The sequence below is a fragment of the Nyctereutes procyonoides genome, unplaced genomic scaffold (assembly GCF_905146905.1).
Source record: "Nyctereutes procyonoides isolate TBG_1078 unplaced genomic scaffold, NYPRO_anot_genome, whole genome shotgun sequence".
NCBI lineage: Eukaryota > Metazoa > Chordata > Mammalia > Carnivora > Canidae > Nyctereutes > Nyctereutes procyonoides.
In genome coordinates, this window is record NW_026575030.1 from 35,946,479 (window position 1) to 35,960,724 (window position 14,246).

At 41.6% G+C, this 14,246-nt stretch overlaps 1 protein-coding gene across 1 annotated transcript in view; it reads left to right on the forward strand.

The window, feature by feature from the left end:
* Positions 1-14,246, forward strand: part of MYH15 (myosin heavy chain 15) — a 153,076-nt gene that overhangs the window by 115,463 nt on the left and 23,367 nt on the right. The window contains exons 35-38 of the mRNA XM_055316556.1: positions 6,489-6,681; positions 6,892-7,095; positions 10,846-10,971; positions 13,079-13,249. Of these exons, the coding sequence (XP_055172531.1) occupies positions 6,489-6,681; positions 6,892-7,095; positions 10,846-10,971; positions 13,079-13,249 (694 nt within the window). The remainder of the gene's footprint in view (positions 1-6,488; positions 6,682-6,891; positions 7,096-10,845; positions 10,972-13,078; positions 13,250-14,246) is intronic.

Below are 14,246 nucleotides of genomic sequence, written 5' to 3' on the forward strand. Positions count from 1 at the left end.
GTTCTGTTCCTTTCTTCTCTTGCTCTTTTTCTCTCATGGTTTGCTGGCTTTTTTTAGTAATATACTTGGATTCCTTTCTCTTTATTTTTTGCATATCTGTTACTGGTTTTTGACTTGAGTTATAATCAGGTTTATATATAACATGCATATAGCAATCTATTTTAAGTTCATAGTCCTTTAAGTTTGAACCCATTCTTTACTCCTCTCCCCTCCACCTCTTAGGTATATGGTGTCATGCTTCACATCCTTTTATTTTGTCCCTTGACTGATTTTTATAAATATACTTAATCTTACTGCTTTTGTGCTTCCTACTTTTCTTATTCCTACTTATAGTCTTTCCACTCGAAAAGTCTCTGACATTTCTTGTAGGGTTGGTTTAATTGTCATGAGTTCCTGTAACTTTTATTTGGGAAACTCTTTATCCCTCCTATTCTGAATGGTAGCCTTGCTGGATTGAGTATTCTTGGCTGTAGGTTTTTTTTCTTTCAGTACTTTAATATATCATTCCACTTTCTTTTGGCCTGCAAAGTTTCTGCTAAAAGAGCAGTTGATAGCCTTATGGGGTTTCCCTTATATGTAACTGTTTCCTTTTCTCTTTATGCTTTTAAAATTCTATATCACTACTTTTTGCCATTTTAATTACTATGTGTTTTGGTGTAGACCTCCTTGGATTGATTTGCTTGGAGACTCTCCTTGCCTCCTAGATCTGGATTTCTCTTTCTTTACCCAGATTCAGGAAATTTTTAGCTATTATTTCTTCAGATAAATGTTATGCCTCCTTTTCTCTCCCTATAATGTGAATGTTATACTAGATGATGTCACAGATTTCCCTAGGTCTATTTCCAGTTTTTATTATTATTTTTCTCTCTCCTGTTCAGGTTGTTTTCTTTCCATTACCCTGTCCTCCGGGTTGCTGATTTGTTCTTCTGCTTCCTCTAGTCTACTATTTATTCCCTCTGGTATATTTTTAATTTCAGTTATTGAGTTCTTCATATCTGGTTCTTTTTTATGTTTTCTACCTCTTTGTTGAAGGTCTCACCAAGGTCATCCACTCTTTTGGCAAGTACAGTGTGTATCTTTATGACCATTACTTTAAATTTTATTTCAAGCATATTATTTATTTTGGTTTTATTTAGCTCTTTTGCTGTGATTTTGTCCTGTTCTTTAATTTGGGACATATTCCTCTGCTCCCTCATTTTTTTTTTTCTAGCTCTCTGTGTCTGTTCCTATATGTTAGGGAAGTCAACTCTGTCTCCTGTTCTTGAAAATAGTGTCCTTATGAAGATTAGTAAATAAGTTTTCCCAGATACCTTAAGCATTTTCTTTCTTTTTTTAATTTAAATTTTAGTTAGTTAACATACCATGCAATATTGGCTTCTGGAGTAGAATTCAGTGATTCATCACCTACATATAACACCCAGTGCTTATCACAAGTGCCCTTTTTAGGCACATGATGAGATGAGCACTAGGTGTTATATGTTGGCAAATTGAATTTAAATTAAAAAAAATTTTAAAAAAAACCCACAAGTGCCCTCTTTAATACCTATCACCCATCTAGCCCATCCCCCCTTCCATCAACCCTCAGTTTGTTCTTTATCATTAAAAGTCTCTTTTGGCTTGGAGCACCTGGGTGGCTCAGTCAGTTAGATGTCTGTCTTTGGCTCAGGTCATGATCCTGGAGTCCCAGGACTGAGTCCCACATCAGGCTCCCCACTCTGTGGAGAATTTGCTTCTCCCTCTGACCCTCCCCTCTCTCATGCTTTCTCTCTTTCACTCACTCTCTCTCTCTCAAATAAATAAATAAAATCTTTTTTTTTAAGTCTTTTATGACTTCCCTCTCTCCTTTTCTTTCTCCCTTCCTATATGTTCATATCTTGTCTTTCTTTAATTTCACATATGAGTGAGATCATGTGGTATTTATCTTTCTATGACTTATTTCATTTAGTGTAATACACTGCAACTCCATCCACATAGTTGCAAATGGCAAGATTTCATTTTTTGATGGCTGAGTAATGTTCCAGTGTGTGTGTGTGTGTGTGTGTGTGTGTGTGTGTGTGTATGTGTCTTCTTTATTCATCGTGCAGTGGACATTTAGGCTCTCTCCATAGTTTGGCTATTGTTAATAATGCTATTATAAACATCAGGGTGCATGTACCCCTTTAAATCTGTATTTTTGTAGCCTTTGGGTAAATACCCAGTTGTGCAATTGCTGGATCATAGAGTAGCTCTGCTTTTAACTCTTTGAGGAACCTCCACACAGGTGGTATCTCATTGTGGCTTTGGTTTGTATTTCCCTGACAATGAGTGATGTTGAGCATCTTCTCATGTGTCGGTTAGCCATCTGGATGTCTTCTTTGGAAAAGTATCTATTCATGTCTTCTGCACATTTCTTAACTGGGTTATTTGTGGGTTTTTTTTGGGGGGGGTTGAGTTTGGTAAGTTCTTTATAGATTCTAGACGTTAACCCTTTATCAGATATATCATTTGCAAATGTCTTCTCCCATTCAGTAGGCTGCATTTTAGTTTGGTTGATTGTTGCCTTCCCTGTGCAGAAGCATTTTATCTTGAAGTCCCAATAGTTCATGTTTGCTTTTGTTTCCCTTGCTTCCAGTGACATGTCTAGTAATACATTGCTACAGACAATGTCAGAGAGGTTGCTGCCTGTGTTCTCCTCTAGGGTTTTGATAGTTTCCTGTCTCACATTTAGGTCTTTCATCCATTTTGAATTTATTTTTGTGTATGATGTAAGAAAGTCCTCCAGTTTCATTTTTCTGCATGTGGCTGTCCAATATTCCCGACACCATTTGTTGAAGAGCCTATCTTTTTTCCACTGGATATTCTTTCCTGCTTTGTCAAAGATTAGTTGACCATATAGTTGTGAGTCCATTTCTGGGTTCCCTAGTCTATTCCATTGAGCTTTGTGTCTGTTTTTGTTCCAGTACCATCCTATCTTGATGACTACAGCTTTATAATACAGCTCAAAATTTGGAATAGTGATGCCTACAGTATTGTTTTGCTTTTTCAGAATTTCTTTAGTTATTCAGGGTCTTTTCTGGTTCCATACACATTTTAAGATTGTTTTTTCTAGTTCTGTGAAAAATGCTCATGGTATTTTGATGGGGATTGCATTAAATGTGTAGATTGCTTTGGGTAATATAGACATTTTAACAATATTCTTCCAATCCATGAGCATGAAATGCTTTTCCATTTCTTTGTGTCCTCTTCAATTTCTTTCATAAGTGGTTCTGTAGTGTTCAGAGTATAGACCTTGTCCTTCTGTAGTTAGGTTTATTTCTAGGTATCTTAATGTCTTTGGTGCAATTGCAAATGGGATCGATTCCTTTGGTGTGTATAAATGCAACAGATTCCTTCACATTGATTTTATATTCTGCAACTTTGCTGAATTCATGTGTTAGTTCTAGTAATTTTTTTGGTGGAGTCTTTCAGATTTTCTATGCAGTGTTTCTTGTCATCTGCAAAGAGTAAAAGTTAGACTTCTTCCTTGACAATTTTGATGCCAAGATATTTTTCAAACTGCTGCTTCTATGCCATATCTCTGAGGGGCTGTTTGTCATGCAGTCTCTTTAAGGATAGAATTCATTTTTCTATTGTTCTCCCAGAATCCATCCTACTGATTTTCACAGTTTGAGGTACTAAGCCCAATTGTAAGAACTCATGAAGCCATACCCCTCTGATTTTCAAAGCCAAAAGTATGGGGATTTGTCTTTCCCAACAGGTTCCTCGTGCCTGGGGTGCTTGGTGTGAGGGTCTGTTTCATTCATCTCTGTGTTCCTCACTGCTGTGGACAAACCTATCAGTCCATTTAGGTCTCAACCATGTCTCTGCCCTTTCTATTCTCTTTGATGTGGTTTCTTCTCTACTTTTAGCTGTGAAGAGTTGGTTCTGCTAGTCTGTGTATTTTCTGGTTTATTTACACTGATATGGTGTTACCTAATTTTATCCATGGGATCAGGTCAGCATAAGGTCCTCCTACTCCACCATCTCCCCTTGAAGGCTATACCACATCTTCTTTATCCATTCATCTGTTGATGGATACTGGGTTGCTTCCATATCATGGCTATTGTATATAATGCTGCAATAAACATAAGGGTCTAATTTATCTTTTTAAATTAGTATTTGTGTTTTCTTTGGGTAAGTAAGCAGTAGTAGAATTACTGGATCATATGGTAATTCTATTTTTGATTTTTTTGAGGAACGTCCATACTGTTTCTCATAGTGATTGCACAAATTTGCATTCCCACCAACAGTGCTTGAGGGTTCCTTTTTCTCCAGATCCTCACCAACCCTTATTATATTTTGCTTTTGAGTTTATCGATTCTCACAGGTGAAAGGCGAGATCTCATTGTGGCTTTGACTTGCATTTCTCTGATGATGAGTGATGTTGAGCATCTGTCTATGTGTCTGTTGGCCATCTGTATGTCTTCTTCGGAGAAATATCTGTTCATATCTTTTGCCCATTTGTAATCAGATTATCATTATTTTTGGTGTTGTGTATGTTCTTTATATACTGTGGATCTTAATCACTTACTATATCACTTGCAGAATATCTTTTCCTATTCACTAGGAAAACTTTATTGATGGTTTTCCTTTTTAAGTTTTTATATTGATTTTCTTTTTTTGCATTTGATTTCCTTTTTCAAATTGTATTCCACATTTCTGGGGGTAAGGAGAGGAATTTCTTACTGTATTGTCCTAGTCCTGAGTGCTTCATTTTTTTTTAAAAGGTACTTGGAGGAGTTTTCTTTTTAAAACATGACTATGCATGAAATGTATTGATTGTCTAGAGGCCATTCTCTAGACCTGTATTATATCCAAGCCTCTGAAACCACAGCACTTTCTATTGTCTGCAGGCACTCATGAAGATTCATAAACAACTGTAGAAAAGTACAGTTTGAAACATTGCTTAAATAGGATGTATCTTTCTACAGAGGATTTTGACACTAAACAAGGGATGCGTTAGTGTTCTTGCAAGAGGAGAGTCAGCTGTGGCAAAAATAAGTTTCCTCAATATAAGACAAATAAGTGCCTTTATGCTTTTACTGGTATTGAGAGTGTGAGTCCCTGTGTAAGCCTGCTTGGGCTGCCATAATCAAATGCAGACTGGGTGGCTTAAATGCATAAATTTATTTTCTCACAGTTCTGGAAGGTGGAAGTCCAAAATCAAAGTGTTGGCAAGTTGGGTTTTCCCTGAGGCCTCTCCTTGGCTTACAGATGGCCATCCTCCTGTTGTGTCCTCACATGGTCTTCTGTGCATGTGCATCCCTGGTGTGTTTGTGTGTGTCCAAATCTTCTCTTTTTAAAGGAATACAAATCGGAATGAATTAGGCCTTATCCAACAGTCTCATTTTACCTTAATCACCTCTTTTAGAGGACATATCTCCAAAGATAATCACATTCTGAAATACTGAGGTTTAGGGATTCAACATATAAATGGAGAGGTACATATTCAGCTATAACAGTCTCTGTTAACTTTATATACTGGCATCCCTATAGAATTCTGAACTGCAAGCTGAACAGAAGCCAGGACCTAAGAATAGACATGAGAAGCTGATCTCAACTTGTGCGGCCCAGGGACATGGGGTTAGCAGAGGAGAGGGGCTAACTCTGGGTGTTACATTCTCCCACTTTGCAAACACGGTTTTAGCATAGGGCTCTGCTGTTATAAAGGAATATTGAAGCAACTGAATCCTCACAACAGCAGTTGATTTTCTCAGCCTACCCTTGACTATACTCCAACTCCTAGAGAAAGATAACCATGCTATTCTAGAAGAGCTAAGCATCTACAGGCCATTAGAGCAGTATTGTGGTCCTTGAGACTTCAGCCTGAGTGCTCTTTCTTACCTTGTTCAGACATGTTTCACCATTGAAAGTAGTTTAAATATTATGGCTATTGGAAGAGCATTCTTCCTTCATCCTTAGCCACTCTAGGAAATCCAGGTGTTTGCTCTATGCTATACATTAGAGCATCTTAGACAAGGCTAGGTCTGCCCCACTGGAACCTCACAAGATTCTGGTAATTTCCATGATTCTTGTGGGAAGTTGTCTTGGGAATATTAACCTGGTATGATGCTTTCATTAACTTTCATTAACCTAACCCTTCAACCTCTATGTTTTAAAAAATATATTTACTTATTTATTTGAGAGAGACAGAGAACATGCAAGTGGGGGGAGAGGGTAGGAGAGAGAATCTCAAGCAGACTCCTCCCTGAGTGTAGAGCTCAATCTCAGAACCCTGAGATCATGACATAAGCCAAAATCAAGAACTGTCCATCTAACTGACTGAGCCACCCAGGTGCCCAACCTCAATGTTTCTAAAATGATAACCCTTTAGACTCATTTTGTTAATTACCCAGAATTGTCTTGAATCTTAATTTTTTTCTGTTTCCTAAACTACTAGGTACACAGCAGGTAACCTTTCTTAATTTGGGTGCATGATTTTTTTCCCCTGAATGTTATTCTAAAATTAGGAGGAACAAGCAATGCGCTATTGACTCCCTGCAGTCTAGTCTGGATTCTGAAACTAGAAGCAGAATTGAGGTGACCCGGCTGAAGAAGAATGTGGAAGGGGACCTCAGTGAGATGGAACTCCAGCTTAGCTGTGCCAACCGGCAGGTGTCAGAGGCAACCAAATCCCTGGGCCAGCTTCAGACCCAGGTCAAGGTATTTCAAATTGTAATATGGGGGTATGGAGTAAACAGACTAAGAGATTGTGTTGAGCAATAAAAGTAAGGGCAACAAATCTAATTCTTCAAGAGAGTAGGAACACGCTTAAAGTTAAATTGGTGGAGCTTTGCTCGGTGCATACATGCAGGTGCATATCCTATTGAACTCAGAGCGATCTGTGCCCCAGGCCTGTGTTTTCTCTCGCAGGACCTTCAGGTGCAGCTAGATGACAGCACACACCTGAACAGTGAGCTGAAGGAGCAGGTGGCTATGGCTGAGAGGCACAACTCTCTTCTCCAGTCCGAGCTAGAGGAACTGAGGTCCTTGTACAAGCAGACAGAGTGTGGGCGCAGGCTGGCAGAGGAAGAACTCCTGCAGGCCACAGAGAGAATCAATCTTTTCCATACCCAGGTGAGGCCCATAAGCTCTCCCCATTAGCTGCACCAGCTGTGTGAAGGCAACAGTTTCCACCCACTGTTCAGCCTTAGACCATACATAGTTGTCATGTGAAGCCTTGGGTATGGCATGAGACACAGGGAGCGCCTTTGGCAGCAGAGCAGTGGGCACACTCTTCATTCATGCCCAGATGTATTAGTTTCCTAGAGCTATTATAACTCAGGACCACAAACTGAGTGGCTTAAAACAGCAGACACTGATTCTCTCACAGTATGGAAGACCACACGATCGAAACTACGGTGTCGGCTGAGCCATGCTCCTTCTGGATCTCGTAGGTCAATCAATCCTTCCTTGCCTTTTTCTAGCTTCTGGTGGTCTGTTGGCAATCTTTGGTGTTCCTGAGCTTATAGATGCCTCATTTCAATCCTCAGCCTTCACATGGCATTCTCTCTCCTTGTCTTAACACCATCTTTCTTCTGTTGGTAGTTGTGTCTAAATTTCCCTTTTTTATAAGGACATCAGTCATATTGGATTCAGACACTTCCTAATGACCTCATTTTAATTTGATTACCTCTGTAAAGGTCCTATTTCCAAAGAAGGTCACATTCAGAGATACAGGGTTAGGACTTCAGCATATCTGTTTTGAAGGGGACACAATTTAGCCCATAACACTAGTCCAAAAGAATGAACTCCCAGAGCATTGATAGCCAGGATACTGGGGAGACATGAACGTTCCCTGGTGTACCAGAACCACTTGCCTGCTTCTCCTATTTCCTCCAAGTCACATGCTCTCCAAGCATCCCAGGATTAAAGAAAAAAAAAATGTTCCTGCCTCAGAGCCAGGAGATTTCTAGCAATTCTAAGGGGCTGCTGACAGATTTGATGAGCTGTCAGGAGTCTGGTTTCCCATGGAAGGTTATATAAGTGACACGAAGCAAGAATTCTTAGATTGCTTGCCATTCTCATGGAATCAGGAGGAACCATTGTGGCTAGGACAAATGTGTACAGTGAATCATTCAACATTTATAGGGCACCCACCATAACCTGAGCAGATATACATGCAGAATAACTCCACTGTCCTTAAAAAGTGAAGCCCCAGGTAGGAACTGCAGTTCACTGCTGAAGTGTAGAGTCAGGGCAAGCACATCCCTGCCGACAGCCTTTCCGGGTCTAAGACCTCACTAGATGCACAATATGCTTAACTGGAGTTGTGAAGCCAAGGACGGAAGCATGGGGGAGGAGGAGCTTTGGGCTATTGAGGGAAATTGCTATACTCACTAGAACATGGTGGGGCGGGGTTAGGAGAGATCAGAGAAATGATGCCAGGAGGCAGGGGGAGCCAGGTTCCCAGGAACTTTGAGTGTGAGACTGATGCAGCTTGAATTCCGTCCTGCAGCTAATGGGGATCCACTGAAGAATTTTGAGTAGCTAAGAGTGAAATGATCAGATTTTCGTTTCAGGAAGTATACTCTGGCGATTGCTTTGAAGAGTGGATTAAAACAACTATAGGCAGAACTGCCGTACTCTGAAGCATTTAGAAATGTCTGTGGGATCAGTTTGGTTGCCACAGTGACTGGAAAGTGCCAGTGACATTTAGTTGGCAGCACTCAGAGATACTAATATTGTCCTAGGTGCAGGATAACCCCACTTCACAATGAAGTGCCCCTTCCAGAATGCCAATTTCGTCCCCATTGAGAAATACTGGGAAAAAGGAAGGACAAGGCAGAGATGTACCAGTTGCAAGGCATTGCAATCAGTTTGTGCCTACAGTCTGACTTTTGGGTCCATCAAAACATTGTGCATGACCCAACTCTATTTAGATATCATAAGATATGGGACAAATAGGCTGTATGTTATGCATAATTCCCAGAAGGGTCACTTCAATATTTTCTTTCTCTCTTAAGAGAGTTTATCTAAAATATAATGAGCAGGATTCTTATAAAGTAGGATATTGAATTTTTAAAAAGTAGTCATCTATCTGTAGTACTTAATCTAGCTATTGGTAATAAATCATTTGCCATGCCTATTATAACTGATAATGCACCAGTGGGTCCCAATATGATGAAAAACCACTAGCCCAGAGAGAGCTGAGGACATCAAGCAGAGCAAAAGCAGACAGAGAGAGGAGGAGATGAATTGGAAAAACAAAAAGAAAATTAGGCCATGGAAACCTGATCTCTAGGGCAGAGTTTCTGACACTTTCAGTGTATCACAGAAGCTAACAGAAAAAATGCAAATTCTCAGGTCTCATTTCAGATCTACTTAATCAAAATCTCTGCAGTGGGATGCAGGAACCAAATGATTTCTCAAATGAATTCTCCCTTTGACCAGCATATCCAGGTGATACTACACTGCTCACAAGGACCTCTCCCCAACATTAATCACATGGGGGCACCTTGCAATTAATAGCATGCTGTCAATCTTTTGATAACAAAGTGTATCTTTTATGGAACCTTCTTCACCCCTTCTGCACCCCCAGACCTCTAAGCCTAGAATAAATATACAAGGCCAAACTTATTCTCAGCTGATTACACGTGTTCTTTTTCAAACCTGAGCTGTGACGATCTAGATTGCCCTCTGGCACAATATCTCCTAAAACTCTTCCTCCCCAAAAGAACCAATTAGAGTCATTCAGCTTGAAAAAGTTTTGACCATTATCTCACTAGCAGATTTTAAATGATTCCATGTATAAATAAGTAGGCACATATATTTCTACCTTCCTTTATGAAGAAAGAATTTCTGTGGAGTTATGTGCAGTGAGCACCCAGAAAATATTCCAGTAAAATACAGTCATCCCCACCACCACCACCACCACCACCCCAGGAAAAGCCTGGGCCCAGTAGCATAGAAGCTAGCTCTCTGTAAGGACAGAGCATGGCAGCCTCGATGAAGATGCTTCATGCCACTGAGGAAGCAGGGCAGTGGGAGGCTGGAATATCTCTCTAATTCCAAGGTACCGTCCTGCTGCTGAGAGAGGCACTAGCTAGAGAAAAGTGAAAGGACAATGAAGAGAAATCAAAAATAGGAACCTGTGCTTTTTATATTACATTCTCTGTGTTAAGGTTTCACACCCTCAGAAAAGCTGTGCTTCAAACATGGGCCAAATAGCAGCAAAAGGAGTCTCAGCCTCTAGTGTCACAACCCAGGAAAGAATTAGGACAGTCGTAGCCACAGAATACCCAGCATCCTCCCGAGGATGGGTTCCTAAGGGCTAGAGGGATGAGGCTCATCTGAGCTACACTTCCCGCCGCCGCCTCATTGCAGTCAGATAGAGAGGGAGGTGGTTAAGGGAAGTTCTGGTTTGGGTTTGGGTTTCGGTTTTCCTGGAGCAGCATGCAGGCAACTGATTTTTATTCCCCACCTTCCTGCTCCCCAAATGTCTGCTGCTGACCCTTAATTGCGCTCTGGAACACTTTCTCCTATCACATCAGAGAACAAAAGGCAGAAACCAGTCCTCCTCAACAAGTTGAAAACCAAACACACGCTTGGGACTTGTAGATTATCTGGACCCATATTAGACAAACTATCTCTAATATCGAACTTCTAACAGATGAAGTACTTTCTATTCACATATGCCTTTGTTGGCAAAGGGGAGTTGTCTAGTGTGGCTTCCTGGGGTGGGAAGTATTGTTTTGCTGACTGCGGCAGCTGAGAACACAACTTGCTCCTGGCCAGAGTCCATTCCTGTTGCATGTCCTCAACCGACCAGTCTGCTTTTGCCTCCCTGGTCTCAACTTGCCTAATGAGAGCGCTGCTCCACTTTAGAACACTAGCCTCCTCAGCCAGAAGAAGAAACTGGAGGTTGATGTTGCCAGGATGCAGAAAGAAGCCGAAGAGGCAGTGCAGAGGTGTCAAAATGCAGAAGAGAAGGCCAAGAAGGCAGCCACTGAGGTGAGTCCATTGACTGCTTGCTCACTCCTGTCTTCCAGAGTTGACCAGAGCAGTAGCCAAAGGGCAGAAGCAGATCTGCAGTCAAAAAGAATTCCATTGATTCTCCATATAGCCAGGAGGAGGTTAGCTGACCCCTCTGCCTCTCTGTTCCCATTTTGAAAAATTAGGCCAATTAGCTCCTCCCTTCCAACCTACTCAGACAATAAAAAGGAACAGTTGAATTGCTATAAGCGAAACCTTATGAAAGCAAGAAGTTTTGTTTTTTTTACAGTTAAGCCACTTTCCACTTGTGAATCAATACATCTAGAGTCTAGAAACAATTCTTCCTGTATATCCTTACAAATAGCTATTTTCCTAGCATCTGTAACGGTTTGATGATGATGATCTGGAAAGAAAGCTTATTTCACTTATTTCTTACAACCCATAACTATTGTTTGTGAGTAGCGCAATCAGGCTGGTAAAGAAGGATTTCAGGGCTGATATGCCTTCTTTATTTGCAAGTTTGAAATTGTTCATGGGGGGTGCTTTTCCTAAATGGCACTAAGCTCGGCATTGGCAGCCAGCCTTGTCTGGAGCTTTGTGGGAACTGAAGAAAGGCCACCGCTGGGACCCTCTGTGGGCAGATGCAGCACTTCTCTCAAAGGGCATAGCAAGCAGAAGGTAACACTCAGAATACAAATTAGCGGAGGGAGGTGGAGGGCCTTGCAGGTCCCAGGCCTGCTGAGCAGAGTGTGCATTTAACTGCAGCCTCCACTCATTCCGTCCCCATCAAGTGACCCCGTGTAGTCCATCAATACCCAACTCTGTGCAGCAGCCCTGACTCTGCTGTGTGGATGGAAGCTGATCCTCTTGATGAAAAGGGTATGGCAACTAGGGAGACAAGACATTTAATTAGATTTTATATCAGTCATTTTAAAATTCAAAGAGGGGAAGAGCTTGTGTCTAGATTTGCCTGAGTTATTTGGCAGTTGAGGAGCTAAACAAAACCTTCGCACCAAATCATGGACACCAGGTTGCTATAGAAGCCAGCCCTCTCTAAGAATAGAGAAGCGTGCCCATCACTCAGCCATTTGGTATCAAGGCAGAGACATTTCCGCTCCGTGATGGAAAAGAGGTGCGTGAAAGCTTAAAGATGTTTGATGGCCAAGGGAAAAATAATGTGGCTTAACATTTATGAAAATCCACATAGAGAGAAAGGAATAAAAAGAGTGTCTGCTTCAGCTTGGGAAATGTATGCAGTCACACATTATGAAGACTCTCTGCTTTACCATGCCTTTATAAGATTTCCTTGACACTTGAAAAATGAACTCACTACCTCTTCCCCCACCTTCCAGTTCTCTAATAGTTCAGCTCTGAGTCCCAGGCCTACCTAGCAGAACCCAGAGTTGCCTCCATAATTCATTCTTTGCCCTCACCATCTGCACAGACGTCTCACACTTAAATTATACAGATGGTTGGTAACCTGATAGACAGAGAAGCTTTGGCTGGGAGGACACTGTTCTTACATTAAATGCGCTGAGAGATTCATGAACCAGTTCTTAATAATTTTGTCGAGACATCAAGCCCTTGTACACATAGCTAAAGCCAAAAGCAGGCTTCACAAACAAGAATTAACCTTCCTTGTGCCAGATTATTGGCAATGAGAGCATCTGTAGCTGCCAAATTCCTGGAGCCTAAACTTGTTTGCTGTTGTGAATCACAGAATTAGAAAAGTGAGATGTGAAAGATTTTCATAGGCACCCTTCCCTACTTTCCTGGTGCGTGATGTTAATAGGACATGTCCCGAGCTTTGGTGTGTTCAAAGCTATTGCTTCAGTTGGTCATCGTTGTTCTTTCAATACAGGTGTTGTGCGTTGTTCATGCAGTACTTCCTCTCTGGCCTGTTTCTGCTCCCCCTCACCCCAGTCTCCCTGGCAGCAGATGTCATCGTGATTGCCATATCATTAACAAACTCCAGGGTGGCGCATGTTAGGGACAGAAAAGTGGAGGAGATTAATACACGGAGGAGGGCATGCCATCTAGTCAGATCACGACTGGAAGGTTGTGGGTGGAAATCTGAAGGTCAGCTGGCTGCCAGCTTAGCTCAGCTCCTTTCTCTCTGCTTTAGGCAGCAAACGTAGCCGAAGAACTAAAGAAGGAGCAAGACACCAGTGCCCACCTGGAGAGGATGAGAAGGAATATGGAGCAGACAATTAAAGACTTACAAAAGAGGCTGGATGAAGCTGAACAGAATGCAGTGATGGGGAATAGAAAGCAGATCCAGAAGCTAGAATCGAGGGTAAGCGTTTGCATGGGGAATCGTGGAGTCATGACAGCTCCCAATCCATGGCCGTCTTGTCCTGGAATATCACTCCAAATGTTCCCTCTCTCACCACTTCTGCATTTAGCACGTCTAGATCATCAAGTGTCAGATCTCAGTCTACTCATTCATTCTTGCTTGACCTTGGGCCCTCAGCCAAGTCTCTTCCTGAACTGGATTAAGTGGGCCTTCCCTCTTGCTGTTAGGTGAGAGGGCATCTCTCCCGTTCAGCCACACTGACTTGGGCTCCCTGCAGTCAGGGTTCCCTGCCATTTCCAGGGACGCCCACACAGTCTTACTTCTGTGCCTTTGTTCCTGTTATTTCCTCTGCAGAGTAGTCCCCCCCCCCCCCGCTTTTTTTTTTCTGCCAGAAAAAGTGGAAGGGAAGCAACTAAATCAAGGATCAAGAAATGATTAGTGAAGATATAAGAAGGGCTGATAGAAATGACTTAGCACCTGCCTTCAGGGAACTTAGCAACAACTAGAAAGCTCTCTCTTGAAAACACAATTTTTTAAAGTATTGAACCAATTTCAATGACTATGGACAAGCTGGGTGACAAATATTAGAAGGATAGGAAGAATATTTGACAGGGACTTGATGATTCAGAAGGGCCCTGAAAAATACTATATTGCTTTTGCGCATTTATGGCCTAGCCCGTGCCATAGAATCCCAGTGCACATCCATGCTACATCCAGGTAAAGATGCTGATTAAAAAGGAATGAGGAGGAGCTCTGTAGTAGTTTCTGAAGATCTCATCCAGTGGTACAAGGGTGATAAAAGGCACAGGCAATAGGTAGAGTCTACAAGGTCTTGTGCAAGGGTGAAGGAAATATAGAAGAGAAGTACACATACACATGTGCTTGTATTTTCAAAAGGAAGGCGTGACAGGATAAGACAAAGACTAATAAAAATAGCTCCCCGTAGGAAGAGAACACATAGATGAAAAGGAGATCTTCTGAACCTCATTCCATTGTT